Source organism: Suricata suricatta, chromosome 2, assembly GCF_006229205.1.
Source record: "Suricata suricatta isolate VVHF042 chromosome 2, meerkat_22Aug2017_6uvM2_HiC, whole genome shotgun sequence".
In the NCBI taxonomy this organism is placed as follows: domain Eukaryota; kingdom Metazoa; phylum Chordata; class Mammalia; order Carnivora; family Herpestidae; genus Suricata; species Suricata suricatta.
In genome coordinates, this window is record NC_043701.1 from 136,198,860 (window position 1) to 136,219,548 (window position 20,689).

The 20,689-nt window shown below is 37.6% G+C and overlaps 1 protein-coding gene across 4 annotated transcripts in view; it reads left to right on the top strand.

Annotated features, from left to right (window-relative positions):
* KAT6B (lysine acetyltransferase 6B) overlaps positions 1-20,689 on the top strand; it is a 183,811-nt gene that overhangs the window by 13,167 nt on the left and 149,955 nt on the right. For all 4 annotated transcript variants that reach the window (XM_029932004.1, XM_029932003.1, XM_029932005.1 and 1 more), the window contains exon 3: positions 1,649-2,528. In XM_029932004.1, the coding sequence (XP_029787864.1) occupies positions 1,908-2,528 (621 nt within the window). In that variant the 5' untranslated portion in view covers positions 1,649-1,907. The remainder of the gene's footprint in view (positions 1-1,648; positions 2,529-20,689) is intronic.

Genomic DNA, 20,689 nt, shown 5'->3' on the forward strand with positions numbered 1-20,689 from the left:
CAGAGAGCAATACCACTGTCTACCTGGAATCGGATTTGCACGAACCTTCCTTGTACTGAGCCAGGTATTAAGATCCTAGAATGGTATATTGTTTAAAAGGTGAAAGGTTATGTTAGCCATATTAGTTTCAGTTTTCCAACCTGTGGATTAGAGAGTGTCACAGACCCTTTGCAAAGAGATGGGAGGATATGATTCCATAGAAGTGACTTGATGGCAAATTTTCTTATGTGTGAGACTTGAGAAATATAGTATCTAGCTCAAATGGAAGAATCAGGATTATTGCCTTTTTTCTTTAATTAAGTTGAAGATTTTTTAAAAGTTAAGTCTATTTATTTGAAGCAAGCATGCATGCGAGCAGGGGAGGAGCAGAGAGAGAGGGAGAGAGAATCCCAAGTAGGTTCTGTGCTGTCAGCACAGAGCCTGACATGGGGCTCAATTCTATGAACCGTGAGATCATGACCTGAGCTGAAATCAAGTGTCAGACACATGGGACGCCTGGGTGGCTCAGTCGGTCAAACATCCAGCTTTGGCTCAGGTCAGGATCTTAGGGTTTGTGGGTTCGAGCCCCACATCAGGCTCTACTGACAACTAGCTCAGAGCCTGGAGCGTGTCCTCAGATTCTGTATCACCCTCTCTCTCTGACCCTCCCCTGTGCACGCGTTCTCTCTCTCTCTCTCTTTCTCTCTCTCTCTCTCTCTCAAAAATAAGTAAAACATTAAAAAAATTAGAAAAGAAAAAGAGTCAGATAATTAACCAACTGAGCCACCCAGGTGCCCCTCTCATCCTTATGATTTTCTTAAAAAAAATTTTTTTTAATGTTTTATTTATTTTTGAGAGAGAGAAAGAGAGAGAAAGAGAGAGAGAAAGAGAGACAGTGTGGGCAGGGGAGGGTCAGAGAGAGAGGGAGACACAGAAGCTGAAGACAGGCTCCAGGCTCTGAGCTGTCGGCACAGAGCCCGATGCGGGGCTCGAGCCCACGAACCGTGAGATCATGACCTAAGCGAAGCCCAACGCTCAACCGACTAAGCCACCTAGGCGCCTCCTTATGATTTTCTTAATAACATTTTCTTTTGTCTAGTTTACTTTATTTAAAAAAGTACAGTATATAATAAATATACAAAATGTGTTAATCAACTGTTTATGTTATTGGAAAGGCTTCCAGTTAAAAGTAGGCTATTAGTAGTTAAGTTTTGGGGGAGTCAACAGTTACAGGTAGATTTTTGACTATGTGGTGGTTGGTGCCCCATTCTCCGTCTTGTTCGGGTCAGCTGTACTTTCCTCAGATTTTTTGTGTCGTAGACTTACTCTTTGAGGTTGGTTTTATGTTTAGAATAGACATATGTCTTGAACCACTCATGTAATGTTATTAATTTCAATAAAGGTTAATCCATTAAATAAGTACTTACGTGTTATCTTTTAAATGCCCCAGAAATGATTTCCTAATAAATAACAAGTGAAAATCCTAAAAAAATTTCCTTAGATTGTGACCCAATTTCTGGTTAGGAAATATAGTCACTGTGGCTTTGTTACATAATACTTGCCTGTCATTACTTCTGCAGGCCTTTTGCATCTAAAAAGTCATACTGAAGAGTCTTTTATTTTTCAAAGTTCCGTTATTAAGGACATTTTCCTCTTTTTATCCTTTAAGGTCTTGATTTCCTTGTTTAAGATGTTCTTCACCTGAATGCAGTCTTTCCTGTTCGTCAAATAAGACAACTATCAACATTGCCTGTGTGTCCTGTTTTTAATCTCTTAAGGATGGATGTTTGTGAGGTTTTGTTCCATAAGGTCTGGAATATTCTGCCCATTTGTTGAATTGTAAATGACTTTTAAATGTTCAAGTTCTGTTAAATAACAAGGAGAACCTCTATGGGTAACTTTGGTATTGAAGAAGTCATTTGTCAACCATGGTAAAACTTGCAAACCCACTTTATACAGAGTGGATTCTTGAAGCTATACAGAAAATAAAAAAGCAGAAGCAAAGGCCCTCTGAAGAGAGAATCTGCCATGCAGTCAGCACTTCCCATGGGTTGGATAAGAAGACCGTCTCTGAACAGCTGGAACTCAGTGTTCAGGATGGCTCAGTTCTTAAAGTCACCAACAAAGGCCTTGCCTCCTATAAGGACCCAGACAACCCTGGGCGCTTTTCATCAGTCAAACCAGGCACTTTTCCTAAGGCAGCCAAGGGGTCTAGGGGATCATGTAATGATCTCCGCAATGTGGATTGGAATAAACTTTTAAGGAGAGCAATTGAAGGACTGGAGGAGCCAAATGGCTCTTCCCTGAAAAACATCGAGAAGTATCTCAGAAGTCAAAGTGATCTCACAAGCACCACCAACAACCCAGCCTTTCAACAGCGGCTGCGACTAGGGGCCAAGCGCGCAGTGAACAATGGGAGGTTACTGAAAGATGGACCGCAGTACAGGGTCAATTACGGAAGCTTAGACGGCAAGGGGGCCCCCAAGTGCCCCAGTGCTTTCCCGTCCTCGCTACCACCTGTCAGCCTTCTGCCCCACGAGAAGGACCAGGTAAGTAAAGACGGTATTAATACAATCTAAATATTGCTCCTCTGTCTTGTACAGTTTCAGTTAAATTTCATATAGACAAAAGTTCTGACTGAAGTTGAATGAAATCAAATCTTTTGCTTTAGAACAGGCTTTTATATTTCAAAATATATATTTTGTTTTTTAATATAAATTTTACATTTTACATTTTACTGTGTATTGGGAGCTTCCTCTCTAGGAAGAATTTAATGTGATGATTATGCAATTTGTTTTTTAAACACTAATTGTTTTAATTAGTGAGTGCTTAAAGGGACCTGCATAGTAACTTTAATCCTCCTTTGTCAAGGCAGGACCATCATATATATTTCAAAATTCTAAGGAAGGCCATTGTATATTTTCTCTTTAAAAATTAAAAAATTATTTAAAATTTATCTTTTCAGCTTTATTGAAGTATAATTGATAAATTTTCTCTTTATTATTTTCAGAGAAGACAACTCTATAGACTGTTAATTATGTTAATACTGATAAGCTTGTACATTCCTGGAATTGTTCTAATATGTGACCTAAATCCTGCCTATTTCAATTTAAAGTAATTTATTATGGTTTAATTCTCATTGGGTGAAAGTGAATGTTTATTTTGTGTCATACCATATCTTTTACTGTTTAGTTTCTCTGGGTCTTATGTTATTTCTGGAGTGTTTATACATATATGACACATTTCTCACACATATAAGTGACTGCTACAATATAAATCTTTGGTTGAGTAGGATTTTTGTTGCATTTCAAAACTACTGAAGTTGCCTCCCAAACTAAAACCTAAGTAGAGCAATAGCAAATTGTTTATAATAATTTAGGCCTTCATTGTTGACAAAAAGAGTAGTTGTAGGCGTTGACTACATTTCTGGAAGTGATGAATACACAGTGTTAAGAAAAGTTGTGCACCTAATGGCTTCTTTTCCTCTTTGGACACTGCCAGCTCTTGAGATGGACTCTACTTCTCTCAGTGGTTTAAGCTGATAGAGACCTAGCTCTAGAAACTGGGCAGGACCAGGGGGTCTGCCTTTCTACAGACTAATCTAAACCCTAGCATTACGTCCTTCCTTCTTCCTTCCTTTCCCTCCCTCTGTCTGTCTCTGTCTGTCTGTCTTTCTTGAATTTATTTATTTATTTGTTTTGAGAGAGAGAGCATGAGTTGGGGAGGGGGCAGAGGGTGAGAGAGAGAGAGAGAGAGAGAGAATCTTAAGCAGGCTTTACCCTCAGAACTGAGCCCAATGTGGGGCTTGATCCCATGACTCTGGGATCATGACCTGAACTGAAATCAGGAGTGCTCAACTAACTGAACCAACAAAGAGCCTAAATCAAGATGCTCAGCTCACTGAACCATCCCAAGCACCCCAAGCACCCCATGATTTTATTTTTTTTATGTACTTCGTATACCCAAATTAGGGCTTGAACTTAGAACCTCTAGATCGAGGGTTGCATGCTGTACTGACTGAGCCAGCTAGGTATCCCCTTGTATTTCTCTCTTTCTCTCTTTCTTTCTTTCTTTCTTTCTTTCTTTCTTTCTTTCTTTCTTTCTTTCTTTCTTTCATGTTTATTTATTTTAGGGAGAGAGAGGGAGAGTGCTCGCGTGAGTGCAAACAGAGGAGAGGCAGGGAGAGAGGGGACAAATGATCTGAAGCCAGTTCTGTGCTGGCAGCAGTGAGCCTGATACAGGGCTCAAAGTCATGAACCGTGAGATCGTGATCTGAGTTGAAGTCAGATGCTCAGCTGACTGAGCCACCCGGTCACCCCTGTATTTATTTCTTAATTTTATTTTTATTAATTTTCCTCACATTTATTTTATCTTTTGGTGGTATTTGTGTAAACAACCCTCAGTTCCTTGTGAGAAAATGTCATAAAGAAAGAAGCAAGTAAACCTACAGTAAATTTTATTTTAATAACATTTGTTTCAAAAAAAATACACTGAGTGACTCAAATCCTAATTCCTATGTCTCACAAAGCCACATTAAGCACTTCTGTTTCTCATTTAAAAGAATTTTTTTTTTTATGAAGTCAGTTAACAAGTACCCGGAGATAGGACATCAACATATTTTGTGAGGAGACAGTTCTGCCCACATATTCAGAAACTCAGAAACCTTGTCTTTTTTTTTTAATTAATTTTTTAATGTTTATTTATTTTAGAAAGAGATAGAGACAGAGTGTGAGGGAGATACAGAATCCGAAGTGGGCTCCAGGCTCTGAGATGTCAACACAGAGCCTGACACAGGGCTCAAACTCACAAACTGTGAGATTGTGACCTAGGCCAAAGTCAAACGCTTAACCGACTGAGCTACCCAGGTGTCCCTCTCATTAAATATTTTTTATAAAAGCTTATATATGCCATGAGGAAATTCCTTAAAGGAGTGTAGAGCCATTTCTTGATGGATTTGGATATCTTTGTTCTCAAAATCTGACATTACCCTGAAGGTATATTAAGGTTTTATAATTACCAGGTACATGGACTAATTCAGACAGCTTTAGGTAGTTTAATAGTATTTTTCAATAAATTTGTGATCCAGATAGGAATCACTACATATATTCCAGTCCCTTTTTTATCCTTTCTTTAACCTTGCCCATCATTTCTTGCTAACCTTATCATTTTTTTTCATGCAACATCTCTTTGAAAGTATTTTTAGTCTATAAAGGAAAATTCATGTCTGGAAGTGTCTAGGATTGAGAACAGAGTATTTATTGCTTAGCATGCAATTGTTACTGCTCTTTGTATGATGCTGATCTTTTCATATTGTCCAGTACATCATAGGACAAGGAGAACAGAGGAAATGAGTCCTAGAATTTTTACTTGATCTAATTCTTAAAAGAAGCAAAACAAACAAAAATTAATAAGAATCATAATCAAGTCAATTTGGCCACAAGTTATTGGATTGTTTGTATGTATATTGCAATAGTATTTTACCTTGGTGAAAATGTAATATTGCCCTTTGAGATTACAAGAGGCTAAATAGTTTAAAACCATGTAAAATTGGTAAGTAATTATAAGAGAAATTCTTAACCTGGGTCCATGAATGAGCTTGGGTTAGATAGGCCACAAATCCCCAGAAATCGAATATAAAGTTGTCCATATCCATGTGTTTTTCTAGGATTAGAGCCTATTGCTTTTTGTTGTTGCTTTTGTTTTAATCAGATTCTCAAAGGGATACAAAATGTTAAATAGCCAACATAGGTATTTTAGTACTGTAGAGAATATTTGTTGTTGTTTATACTAAAACCATAATGTATTAATTGTTGGTTTTTGATTTTTCTTCAGCTTCTGTACTTGGATCTTAATGTAGACGGATTGTACTATGGTTTCGTGTATATAGGACTTTCTTTAATACATTCGAAGGGCAAATTATCGTTGTTCTTGATGTGCTAGAAATTTGTAGATTTTGCATTGTGGGAGGACATTTATGGTATAAAAGACAGCTGTTTGTAAAGAGATGGAGTAATCTCACAATTTAGCCAACTAATGTCTCAAGAGAAGCTGTTACTCTAGTTATTTTGCTGAGCGGTTCCATTTAATTGTGAAAATGAAACAAAAATAGTAAACATAATAACTAACATTTCTTCAGTGTTAAATGCTGGCAGTATTCCAAGTGCTTTTACCTTTATTAACTCCTTGACTTGTCACAATAACTGTGAGGGCCATAAGATTATTATCCTTATTTTGCACATGAAAAACTAGGACTCAAAGCCTAAGTAATTTGTCATATCACTTACGGAGCTGGTGATACCGAGACTGTGACTCCAGACCTCTTTACTACTGGGCTGTATACTGGTTGACAGTGGTGGCTGTTCATGAACAGTAAAAGTATTTCTTCCATTTCCTCCACTGTTTAGAAGCTGTTTCCCCCCAACAAATAGATTTCTGGTATTTTAAATTTGATAGTTGCAGTGAGCTTATTACAGTTTTTAAAGCAGGTACTATTTATAATATTAGCAATGTGGAAAAGCAGTAGGGAAAGTAGTAAATCTGTGTCTAATTAGATTTAACATCATCATCATTCCTATGCATGGCTGCTAAGAAGAATACAATGCAAGTTAAAATAGCAGGCCTCCTTCCTTTCTGAAATGTAATTGCATATCTTCTGATAGTCAAGAATTCAAATTGGATATTACCACACTGGCTCCTTAGCATAACTTCTTTGTATTTATTTAAGAAAGCTCTCTTTGGTGAGGTGATATGAAAATGAATTAAACCACTGAAGATAAAACTTTATCTTTGACTTGGTGAGGGAACTCCTAAAGGATAGTATTAGTGTTTCTCATTAAAAGTGGTAAAGCTCAATTAGGTCAGATTATGAGGACTTTGGAAAGTCAAATATTCTGAGAGGCTTCAGTTATCACCACACACTTTGTAGCATTAAGATTCCATTTGAATATTTGAGCTTTAGCATTTTTATGAAATCAGTTTAATTTTAAAGAGTCCTTGGTATTCACTTTTTGGGGAGTATTTTGCTATAATATATTAAGTATCAAATATTGGTATGTTTTTCAGTAGAGTACATAACATGGGAATTCTCATTTTAGACTGCTATAGATGGAAAGGGAGATGCTTCTAATATTAGGTAGGTCTTTTGATGTTTTTTCTTGAAGAAATGAAATCTAATATTAGGTAGGTCTTTTAATGTTTTTTCCTTGAAGAAATGAAATCTTGAAGAAATGAAATTCAAACAGAATCACAAAAACAATGACACTGTCCCTAAGAAAAAAGTGAATATGGGTTTATGATCCGAAATGAGGCTGAGAGACAAAATTGTGTTAAAAATCACTTGTGGTCTTGGCTTGTTCAGTTGTTTATTCTGTTTGTTCCCCAACTCCCTTCCAGGGAGATATTTTATTAGGGCTTTGGCAGTGTTATTAGTATGTAGTATTTCCATAAATATAAGATTAACATACATTCTACATCACTTTCTTGTGTTGTGTAAATGCCACAAATAAAAGAACTTTATTTTTAGATTCCTTTCTTTGGTTTTCTCCACTTTGTCTTCGCCTCTCCAGTCCCATTATCCCTGCCCTAGAGAGACCCTCCTTGTCTTTGGGACTTTTCCAATTGCCTGTACTTTGTGAAGGACCATTCACTAGTCCATATTGTTCTTTGATGTGGCAGGCTTCCAGAAGTCTCTCAGCCCTAGGGGAATCGTTCATAGTCTCAGACTCTGGATCTTTCTGGCAGAAATGTGTGTATTTTTCATCTGCTAATTATAGAGAGTCTAAGTGTCCTCCTCTCTGTTGACCTTCTTAGTTTTCCTTTGAATTAGTGTCCTTTGTATTGCAGATGTCACATTTTTCTCAAAGAGTGCTTAGCTATGTGTATTCAGCTGAAAGTTGGATAAAGCCCTAAACATTGCAAAATATACTCTTTGTATAACCTGAGTTTTGGAATTGGTATGGATGAAAGTCAATTTTAGGATGACTAAAGTCAGAAAGAAACCTATTCTGATGTGGAAGCCCAGATGGATCAAATACCTGCTGTTTCAGGGTCAGGGAAGGAAAAATATTGTAGTTTATGTTGTTCCTATAATTAAGCCTCAGTAGTTCTGAAGCCCAAATAGCAGACTATCTGAGGATGGCTTTTGTGAGCAGATAATACCAGTTGTTGAGGCATTATTGAGAGAGCACTTGGATTGTCTCAAACTAGTTAGTCGGGTCAAGGGAAAGATAAAATGAAGAGTGAATGAGTCTTTCTGTTGTACTCAGAGGCATGACAGCTTGTTCCACTTTTGAGCTTTTATCAAGATGGGACTTGTCTAGACTTCTAATGAAGTAGGCTTCAGGTAAAGTAGCAACATTATGTCAGGATTTTTGACTGTGAAAATAGGTCTTAAACATTCTTTTTAACTCTTTGGATCTTAGATGGTTTTGATATTTGGAGCTGCCTTTTAGACAACACATCATCCTGTCCTATATATATATATAAAATTATGTGTGCGTGTGTATATATATAAAAATGTGTGTGTGTGTATATATATATAAAATCTATTTTCTGGTTTCCTAATGATATTTTCTTCTAAGCATTAGGGATCCTAAGTGTGTGGTGTTTTGGCTAATTCTGGATATTTTCAGCAGCTTTCAGGCACTTACTGTTGTATTCCATATACCTGTTTGGCTTATAATGGCTATGTTTGTTACATGTACTGTGCCAAGAAAATCATTGTTCAATCGCTTTGAAGTTGGTTATGTGATGTTGCTGATTTTTTTTGGATTATATCTGGGATAGCAAAGGTTTTTTTTTTTCCTCATTCTTTCTCTTCAAACTTTAGTAAATAGTACATTTTAATGTTTCTCAGCATGAAGATCTATATTTTATGTGTACTCTTTGTATCTTAGTAATGTGCAAAGGGTACATGAGAAAATGCCATTGTTTTATCTTTGCAGTGGCAAATTTTGTTTGTAAATCCATGACTTCTTTTGTTTACAAACAGTTACCTTGTCTGGTACATTAACTACAATAGATTTTATGAAACTGTTCGTCTCTAGTTATGGCAGCATTTCAAATGTGAATCTGCATCTTCTCAGGTACTTTGATCTTCCTGATCTATTAATATTTCTTAGTACATAAACATCAATTAGCTTACTAAATTGAAGTGAGCAAATGAGTCAGCCATGTAACTTGTTTGTGACATTTTGAGTTAGCAGGGCCATGAGAAAAATAGAGTTTTATTTGTGTGGAGGTGTCCTATCTCTCTGTCCTCAGGTGGTGATGGGAGTTCATACATGTAAGAAGTGGGGGTTTGGCAGTGCACGTTGTGAAATGCTAATAATCCCTGTTAGGAAGCTTCTGCTTGGGGCTGGACCCCAGACGTCTTCAGGGGTTGCAATCTGCATGCTGTTGCTTTTCCTTTTTAAAATGAGCCAGCGGGCCTTTTAATTAGCAGAATATTAATGTAGGGTCTAACTTTTTTTTGGAATTGTTTTATGAAAGGTAGTATTTTGAGACATTTGCAAAATGAACTATATGGGCCAAAGTTCTAGAGTGAAGGGTATTAGATTTAAACTGTGAATCTGGCCTTTACCAAGCTACAGAATAAATACTAATCCGTGGTCTAAGTAAAATCCAGGAAGGATTTGTGTTAATTTGACAAGTAGGTTTAGAGTTCTTTAGCCATTATTTTTTAGAAACCAGCTTTGTTCATACATCCTTTCTCTAATTTGCTTCACTTTTGATCTTTGATAAAACCAGCTGCAATTTTGTTTCATTAACAAACTTAACTGTTTAACAGATGTTTGTTTTGGCTTGATTGTGTCCTTTCTATTAGAAACAGCATAACATACATAGAAACCATGCTGGGCCTTTTCCTGTCTGTAGCTAGACAGGCGTTTCAGAAGAACAACTTAATTTTATTTACAAGTTCAATTTTTGTTCTTCTGTACTATTATTGTAGGTATACAAACACTTTAGCTCTTGTTCCCCCTGTCAGGGAGGTCTTTTGTTCTTAATCCTCCATCTGTTAGTCCGGTACCCTCCCCCCACCCCCTTTTTTTAGCTTTACAAAATCTTAGCACGCAGGGAAAAAGGTATTGCAGAAGAGGTAATTGAGATATCAATGACTCTTCTACAGTTCAAGGGAGGGAATGGGACTAGCCTGGTGAATTTAGATAATTTCTTCCATCTTCTTTGATGTCAGTAAGCTGCCATATGGACAGCAATGGGGCCTACAGGAAGGAGGTGCGCTTTGGTCTGGGCTGCCTGTGATACTCAAAGAGATGTGGGCTGGCAGCCAGAGGCACGCCGCACTTGAATGTTTCTGTAGTCGTTTCTGATGCGGCCAGGCCTGATTTTTGTCTGGGGTTTATTGCCGTGCTCTCTTAGATCTTAAATGGGAATGATGAAATTCAAGAAAGAGAGGTAAAGTTTAAATGCGGTAAGAGAAATAATAGTAAGAGAAGCAAAGAATACTCCAACTAAAATACAGTATTAAAGGACATCAAATGATGATTCTTATTTGATATTTGATCTTGTTTCCAAAACTGGTATTTTAATATCATAAGGGAGCTTCTACCTCATATCAAAACCCAACCTTAGGAGCGTCTGGGTGACTGGCTCTGTCAGTTGAGTGTCCTGCTCTTGATTTCCGCTTAGGTCATGATCTTAGGGTTGTGAGATCGAGGTGCACCCCGCCCCCCACCATTGGGCTCTGCACTGGGTGTGAGGCTTGCTTGAAATTCTCCCTCTCCCCCGCCTCTGTCTTTCTCATCTTCTCTCCCCCTGTCTCCCTCTCTCTGCCCCTCCCTGTTTATGTGCACACAAGCTCTCAAACAACCCAACCCTAGTCACTGAGCCTTGAGATGTGAGTAATGCCACAGAAAACAGGATCTGCTAGTGGAAGAATGTGGGCTCTTTGAAGCACATTAGCTCTTCCAGTTAGATTGTTGGTAGGTTGTGAGGAAACTAGGAAAGGTAGGCAGTGGAGGGAACCAGAAAGGTATTTTCCCCTTAACTTTGTAATTTGTGAAATTGCAGTATTTCAGAAAAGTTGAAAGAGTAATACAGTAAGTGCTCTATTTCTTTTACTTAGATTTACCAATTGTTAGCATTCTGCTATATTTGTTCTTCTAAGTGTGTGTGTATACACAAATATGTACACATACTCATAATTTTTGGCTGAACTGTTAGAAAATAAATGGTAGATACTGTGATACTAAGGTATTATGATATTAAGGCATAATAATTATATACCAGCAATCTTTTCCTAAAATTCAGTAGTGAAAAAAGACTGTTAACCAATAGACAGTCCACATTTTCCCAAACGGCCCCTTTTGTTTTTAAATTTTTAAAAATTTTTTTGAGGGAGAGACAGAGAGTAAGCTTGAGAGGGGGAGGGGCAGAGAGAGACAGAGACACTGAACCTGTCATCACAGAGCCTTTTGCAAAGCTTGAACTCATGGACCACAAGATCATGACCTGAGCCCAAGTTGGACACTTAACCAACTGAGCCACCTAGGCGGCTTGTCAATTTTGTTATAATCTGGGATCCAGTTAAGGCTTGTGCTTTGCATTTGGTTGTTAAATCTTTTTTTTAAAGTTTACTTATTTATTTTGAGAGAGAGAAACTGAGCAGAGAGGGAGAGAAAGAATCCCAAGGAGACTCCACAGTGTCAGCACAGAGCCTGATGCAAGCTTGAACTCAGAATCTGCGAGATCATAACTTGAGCAGAAACCAAGAGTCAGATGCTTAACTGACTGAGCCACTTTTTTTTTTTTTTTTTAAGAGAACAAGAGAGCAAGCATGAGGGGGAGAGGGGGGGGGGGGGGGGGGGGGGGGGGGGGGGGGGGGGGGGAGAGAGAGAGTGAGCAAGAACCGAATGAATCCCAGGCAGGCTCCGCGCTTGTCATGGAGCTTGACATGACACTCAGGGCTTGATCTCATGACTCTCAGATCATGATCTGAGCCGAAATCAAGAGTCGACTGAGCCACCCAGGCACCCTGATTATTATATCTTTATAGAGAACAGTTTCCCCTCTTATTTGCTTTTCACATCAGTGACTTTTTTATTTTTAAATGATTTATTTTACAATTATTTAAAAAATTTATTTTTATTTGAATATAGTTGACAATAATACATCAGTGACATGGACAAGCGTAGGCCATTGTCTTATAGGATGTCCACAGTTAGTGTGTATCTGATTGTATTCTCATGATCAGAATCAAGTAAACATTTTTGGCCAGAATACCATGTGGGTGATGTGTATTTCCTCTTTTCCTATCAGGAGAGAATACCCTTTTAGGTTGTCTCATACTAGTGATGCTTATTTGATCCCTTGGGTAAGGTTCTTTATCTGTTAGACCTATCTTTATAATGGCACCTTTCCTTTTTTGTAGTTAGTAAGTAATTTGTAGAGTGATACTTTGAGACCATGTGACTAACTTCATTTGTGTGTATTAGTTTTCTTTTTATTTTTCTTTTTTATTTATTTATTTATTTTTTAATGTTTTATTTATTTTTGATACAGAGAGAGACAGAGAATGAGAGGGGGAGGGGCAGAGAGAGAAGGAGACAGAACCAGAGGCAGGCTCCAGGCTCTGAGCTAGCTGTCAGCACAGAGTCCGACACGGGGCTCGAACCCACGAACGTGAGATCTGACCTGAGCCGAAGTCGGAGGCTTAACCGACTGAGCCACACAGGCGCCCCTGTATTAGTTTTCTATTACTGCTGCAACAAATTACCACAAACTTAGTGTCTTAAAACAGTGCAAATTTATTGTCTTATGATTCTGTCCATCAGAAATCCAACTTGGGTCCCATTGGGTTAAGATCAAAGTGTGGGCAGGGGAATTTCTAGGGGAAGAATGTGTTTTATCACCTTTTCCAACTTCTACATGCTGCCTAAATTCCTTGGCCTCTGGCCCCCTCCCTCATCTTTAAAACCAGCAGCATTACATCTCTCGGACCATTTTTTGGTAGTCACATCTCTCTGACCACAGCTTGGACAGCTTTTAAAGGATTCATGTGGTTAGATTGGAGCTACTTATATAATCCAGGATAAAGTCCTTAACTTAATCATACCTATAGAGTCACTTTGCCATATAAGGTGTCAGATTCACAGGTTCTTAGCGTTGGGAAGTGGACACTGGTGGGGGGGGGATGCATTATTCTGCCTGCCACAAGGTGGTTTCAGTATCCTCACCTAAATTAGTTTTTACAGTAGAGGTTGCAAATCATAGAAGGTTTGGGGACTATCATATAACAAGTCTAAGTCTGCTTAGCAAAGAAGGAATCACAGTTTATGGGGGTAATGCTAGCCGAAGGCTGGGAGTCAAGAGGCCCGAGCTCTAGGTCTGAGGTTCATCCTAAATCATTTCCATGACAGCAGAAACAGAGACTGCCTCCTATTTCCACTTAGTGTTCCGTTACTCACAAGTTGAATTGAAGGATGGATTTGGCACTAATAGCTCAAGAGTTTTTAACAATACGAGTTTGGATATCCAAATGTTCTCTGAGAAGAGCATATAAAGTTGTAGAGAGAAGGGTCTTTCTTTAAATGCCCACAGAGTGCATGAAAATATATAGGATAACTTAATAAGATAGGCTCTTTTGTGACATTTTAAATACTAAGTGACAGCTGAAGAATTTTATGTCTATTATTTAAATTTGAATTCTCAATTACAAACTCTAAACATGCTGAAAAAGAAACTGATTTATTTTAAAAAGAATATCATGCTTAACAATGTTATATCAATTATATCCCAATAAAGATGGAAAAAAGAAAAATATGCAGGTAGATGTATAATTTTTTTCAGTTCTTACTAAAAACCCAGAAAAGATAAATATCAAATCAAGACTCACAAAAGCAGTCAACCTCAAGGATTCATTTTCTTTCATTTCATAGTGTTTTAGTGCAATCTTCCGCAGTAGCTGTACTTAGTTGGAATGTTTTGAAAATACTGACTGTTCCAACTGTTTAAGAATAACTGTTTAGTTATCAGCCTATAAATGTGCTTTCTAGAGCTGATAAAAAAAGATGATCTACTCATCTGATGAGCTCTGACCCTCTGTAAACCTTCCAACTTATCTCATTTTCCACCAGCTATTGAAATATAACGAGATGCCAACAATTACATCCTCACAAAGCATTTATACCAACCTATAAAATTACCTCTTTATTGGAAAATTGTGTAATATCTTGATTTCAATTTAGCATGGCATGGTGGTTAGCAATAAATCTTACTAGTATGAACACAATGCTGCAGGCAGTTTACAGAGCATTGATCAGGTGCAAATTGTATGTATTTTTCCAGCTTCTAAACATTTCAGAGCAAAATGAAATAAATAGGTATCACTGAGACCAGTGCTTTTTAGGTCATATTTTAATCTGACATTGGAACATCACCATGTATCTTGTAGGAAATGCCTTGACTCTCCTGAAATTCATTATTTGTGTTTTTGACTCTTTCAGTTCCCCATTTGTCTGTGGTAATACAAAAAAAACGAAAGAGTACGGTTAAAAGATGTACTTGTACCTTGTAAAGTGTACATAATAAACAGTTCATATTAGATTTGAAGGCTCTGTATACACCATGCAAGAAGATTTTAATATTAAACTCTTAGTGCTTACTATGTACCAGATATTATATTCTAAATATTATATACAAAACACTATTATATGAACTCTGAGAAATAAGTACTGTTATTAAGGGAATTTTACAGATGAAGAAACAGGCTAGAGAAATCAATGAAGAGGGTGGGAGCCAGATGTTAGAACTTCTTGAAAAGCTCTGGGTAAATGTCAGTATGCAGAAGTTTGGAAATCACTGCCCAAGGCCAACTTTCTTTTATAGATGTGCCACAGATTCCACTCAGGTGGTTGAGGAAGTAGCCTAGAGTGTTAACTGGGCAAGGCCCTGGTTCCTGCTGAAAGGGATCTTAGAGATGGTTCTAAAGAAAAAGGCTCTGGAGCCAGAATGCTTAGTTCAGATCCTGGCTTTTCCATTGCCTAAGTCCAGTCTGTGTCTCAGTTTCCTCAGCTGACAAATGGAGATAATAATAGCCCAAACTGAATAGGGATAGTTTGCTCCTGCTGCGTAGCCCTCATAGCGAGGCAGTGGGCTTTTCCCGGGCTATGCTAGAAAGGACAGCTGAGCAAGGTCCAGGGTGTGGAAGGGGCAGTGGCCCTTCTGCTCTCCAGGGAAAAGTAGAAACTGATGTCCTTGTCACCTTCTAATTAAGCCCTCCTTTCCTATTGGACACTTGTTCGAGTCACACAGGCCATGAGTGGCTAAAATCCAGGTTTCTCTATTGTTGTTTCTCTACTTCTTGTTATTTAAAAATCAGAAAAATCATGTTTTCCAAGGAACACATGCTCATTGTATAGACTTTGAAAAATACAGAAAGGTTCAAGGGATGATACACCATGACCGCAAATTTCATTCCAAAGATGATTACTGATAAAAACTTTGTATTTTCTTTCAGTCTTTTTTCCCTACATGTATATATTTGTTATATTTGAGTAAAAAGAGGAATATATTAGCTATATAATTTTATATGTTGCTTTCTACATTTAAAATCTCTTGTGAGCCTTGTCCCATATTCTTGATTCTTTGCAGTGTGAATTTATTTATTTTTTATTAAGTTTATTTATTTATTTTGAGAGAGAGAGTGCGAGCAGGGGAGGGAGAAAGTTAGAATCCCAGACAGGCCGCCCACAGCAATACCCCAGCGGAGAGCCTGCTGAATCTCACAAAGGCTGAGATGATGACCGGAGTTGACATCAAGAGTTAGTTCCTTTAACTGACTGAGCCAGGCAGGTGCCTTCACAGTGTGACTTTAAGTGGCTGGTAGTGTTCCCTATGTCTTCATGTTTCAACATTTAAAAAAATAAGTCTCATTTTTAATTTTTTTAAATGTTAACTTATTTTTGAGAGAGAGACAGAGTATAAGCAGGGGAGGGGCAGAGAGAAAGGGAGACACAGAATCCGAAGCAGGCTCCAGGCTCTGAGCTGTCAGCACAGAGCCCGAACGGGGCTCGAACTCCCAAACCATGAGATCATGACCTGAGCCAAAGTCGGACGCTTAACCAACTGAGCTACCCAGACACCCCTCAACATTAAAAAAAATTATTTTATTTTTGATAGATGGAGAGAGATACAGAGCATGAGCAGGGGAGAGGCAGAGAGAGAGAGAGGGAAGACACAGGATCAGAAGCAGGCTCCAGGCTCTGAGCTGTCAGCACAGAGCCCAACGTGGGGCTAGAACCCATGCACCGTGAGATCATGACCTGAGCTGAAGTTGGACGCTTAACCAACTCAGCCACACAGGCGCCTCCATCTTCAACTCTTTTAACCACATTTAGTCATTTCTTCTGGAAGTTAGAGTTGTGTATTTTAAAATAACATTCCTTAATGCTGTTTCTTGAATTTCAACCTTAGACATTTTCTATTGACCTCTTGCTGAGGGAAAATAAGGATAAAGGTTTCTTATATGCATATTCCCTTCCCATTGCCTTTCATCTCAGTGTTAAGCCTTCACTTTTGTTTAGGTCATTATTTGTATTCAGTATTTATATTTTTATGAGATTTTTATGAGTATGCAAATAGTATTCTACTGGAGCCATGGAATATACTGTATACTATTATCAAGTTTTTAAATTTTTATTGGTTATTTTTAGAATATTCTTTCCCATCCAGAATTCAGAGAAGTCATTTACTAATACTTCCTTCTAGTTTTTTGTTGTCTTTAGTGGTGTCATACTTAAGTCATTAAAATCATGTATAATTTTTATTTTGGCAAATGGTATAAGGATCTGCTTTTTTTTTGTTTGCTGTAGTAGCAAACTGATTGTTTCAGTATCATATATTACAATTCTTCCTTTCTCACTAATTTATGATGCCTTTAGGAAATTATATAGTAACTGTATATCTGTCAGAAATCTAGATCTCTCTTAAATGCTTTCACTTTTCCCTTTGAAAGTTTTAATTAAATTAACTTTCCAACTTTTATTTCACTTAACCTCATTTAACCTGTGGAGCGCTCTGTCTCCAGTTTTATTTTGGAATGTAGGGAAGGAGGGAGGCGGGGGAGCAAAATGCAAGCGGCCTCCATGGCTCAGTATTCCCATATCCAGGAATTGCTGGAATACATAGATCCCTTGAAATCATTTGCCCCTTAAATTGTACAGGATTCTAGAGGGTTTTAGCTAGCACCATATATCACCCAGGCTTTGTTTCACTAACTTAGGATCATTTTGTGAAACGGTGTGTCCCAAAAAAGGTTTATTTTAGCTGATTAGCTATTGGTTTCAGTGATGTAAAAGTGCATTTGTCAGAGATCCTTGCTGTATTAACTCTGACACCGTTGGAAGAGAGTGGGTTTCTTGTTGGGCTCGCCTTGAGCTGTTGCCCATCAGACTCTGGCCCCTACGCTGCTGCCTGACCTTTCCAGCCACCTCGCCCTCATTTACTGTTGCTCAGAGGTTTACTCTGGGTGTAAATTTCGTAAATTTACTTTTTATTTTTTAACTGGTTTCTAATTTCATTCCTTGGAGGTCAGAGAATATAGTTTATATGATTTTAACCCTTTTTCATTTATTGAGGCCTGCTTTATGGCTTAACCTATGTTGTATCCTGAAAAATGTCCCATGTGCACTTAAGGTGTCCTCTGCTATTATTGTTTGGAGACATCTGTAGATGTCTGTTAGATCTAGTTGGTTTGTAGGGCTGTTCCAGACTTCTACTTCTTTGTTGATCTTATGTTTGATTATTCTGTTATTTAAAGTATAATACTCAAGAGTCAATAATTGTTGAATTGTCTTTTTTTTCAATACTGTCATTTTTCTTAGCCTATTTTGAGGCCTTGTTGTTAGGTGTATATATATTAATAATGGCTATATATTTTTTTATTTTTTGACCCTTTTATCATACAATGTCCTTTTTTTTCTGGTAAGAACTTTTATCTTTGTCCTTTTCTGTTATTAATATAGCCATTTCACTTTTCTTTGTTACTGTTTGCATGGTATGTCTTTTCCAGGATGTTGATGAATACTAGTGATAGTGAATATGTTTTTGAGGAACACTTCAATATCTCCCCTTAAACATGATGCTGGCTTATGTATTTATTATGTTAATGAAGTTTTATCAGGTGTAGATTTCAAATTTTTTTAAATATCTTTTCAGAATTTGTGGAGATAATTTTTCTCCTTTAATATGTAAAAGCAATTAGAATAACCAAGTTTTTAATCTTTAACATCCCACATGTTAATTGTATATTATTAGTTTAATGAGCGATAAGTCCTTTGAATAGTAAATTTTCCTGGCATTTTTTTTTAATGTTTTTATTTATTTTTGATACAGAAAGAGACAGAGCATGAGAGGGGGAGGGGCAGAGGGAGAAGGAGACACAGAAATGGAAGCAGGCCCCAGGCTCTGAGCCAGCTGTCAGCACAGAGCCGGACGCGGGGCTCAAACCCACAAATGTGAGATCTGACCTGAGCCGAAGTCGGAGGCTTAACTGACTGAGCCACCCAGGTGCCCCTCCTGGCATTTTTTTAAAATTTAGTCTTTGGGTGCCTAGGTGGCTCCGTCGGTTGAGCCTCCAACTTCACTTCAGGTCATGATCTAACAGTTTGTGAGTTCAAGCCCCACATCAGGCTCTTTGCAGTTAGCACAGAGGCTAGAGCCTGCTTCAGATTCTGTGTCTCCCTCTCTGCCCCTCCCCTGCTCACACTCTGTCTCTCTCTCTCTCAAAAATAAAATAAACATTAAAAGAATTTTTTTTTAGGGGCACCTGGGTGGCTCAGTCGGTTAAGCCTCCGGCTTCGGCCCAGGTCAGATCTCACGTTCGTGGGTTCGAGCCCCGCATCAGGCTCTGTGCTGACAGCTAGCTCAGAGCCTGGAGCCTGCTTCACATTCTGTGTCTCCTTCTCTCTGTGCCCCTCCCCCTCTCATGCTCTGTCTCTCTCTGTATCAAAAATAAATAAAACATTAAAAAAATTTTTTTTAATAAAAAAAATTTTTTTTAAATTTCAGTCTTAATAAATACACCCCCAACCTCATTTTACAAGTGTGTCTCTATTCAGTTAAAGTTTTCTTATTAGTAAGTTTATTCCCTTTGCCAATCCTTTCGTTATGCTTGTATTAGGGGATCAGATTGTGTGTGTGTGTGTGTGTGTGTGTGTGTGTACATGTTTGTGTGTGAGAGAGGCAGAGAAAGAGGGGGAGAGAGAGGGAGAGGGGAAGGAGGGAAGAGAATACAACATCATACAGGAGAGCTAAAACACAATATTGGGTTTTGGAAAGCTCTGATGTAATACATTGTAATGAATGGTATATCCAAATCTATATTGTAACAAATTATAATATAAAAACTTTTTACTAAAATAATTAAAACCAAATACTTTTTACCATTAAATTAAAACCAAATATGTCTTATGGGTGATAATACTTGAGACATACGTGTGGCAGCATAGTATGATTGAAAGACTATGGGCATATTAAATTTAAATTTTGGTTTTTGACTTTTAAGAAGTTATAGAAGTAATACCTAATGTCAAAATTTTAAACATACAAAGTAAAAACTAAAAGCGGTTCTTCATTGGCCCTGCATATTGTTCTCCTATAACAGCTTTCCAAAGACAGCCACAGATAGTGTGATTTGTGTGTATTCTTCCAAGCCTCCTTTTGTTAATTAAAAATTTTTAAAAAATTGCTTTGGGGATAATTATCTTAAAATATTTTTAATGTCTATTTTTGAGAGAGAGGGAGAGAGGGAGAGAGGGAGGGAGGGGGTGAGGGAGGGGTAGAGAGACAGAGGTAGAATCTGAAGCAGGCTTGAGGCTCTGAGGTGTCAGCACAGAGCCTGATGCAGGGCTAGAACTCACAAGCTACAAGATTGTGACCTGAGCTGAAGTCAGGTGCTAAACCGACTGAGCCATCCAGGTGCCCCTCCCTTTTTTCTTAAAAAAATTTTTCCCAAGCCCTTTTAAGGCAGTTGTAAATAAATATTATATTTATAAATGAAAAATACACATTTGTGTATATATTTACAAAAAATAGATCTGTACTTTGGTGTTGTTTTGTTATTTTGAATTTGTTTTTAGATCTTTAAGAAATGTATGAGGGACACCTGGCTGGCTCAGTCAGCAGAGCATGTGACTCTTTATCTTGGGGTTATGAGGTTGAGCCTCATGTTGGGTATAGAGATTACTTATAAATAAAATCTTAAAAAATTTTTTTTTTAATTTAAAAAGCATGAGTTTATTCTTCGTGGGAATGCTTGAAAGAAAACAATGGCCCAGACAGACTGAATTTCACTCATTTCTTCTGTAAAATAGAAATTAAAAATTATATATTCTTCATGTGACTGTCAATTAGGATTTGATGAAACAATGTATTTAAGTGCATAGCACAGCATTCAATAAAAGAGATGAGTTAGTTATTTTGAATATGTATCAGCTCTGGAGTTTTTAATGAAACACATTTTGGCATATAACTGTATGATCTGACAGTGATCTTTTGACTTTTGTCTTCATTCAGGGTCCTCTATAAAAGAGAAGGTCTAATATATAATTTTCCTTTATAGCTTTGTGTGCTATAAAAATAAGTTTAGTTTAATAGCAGAGGCCTTTTTTCCTCTTTATTAATTATTTACAGTATTTCTCCCCTCGTTCCCTTCTAACCATTAATCTATTCATTTTTTTCAAACCCAAACGTG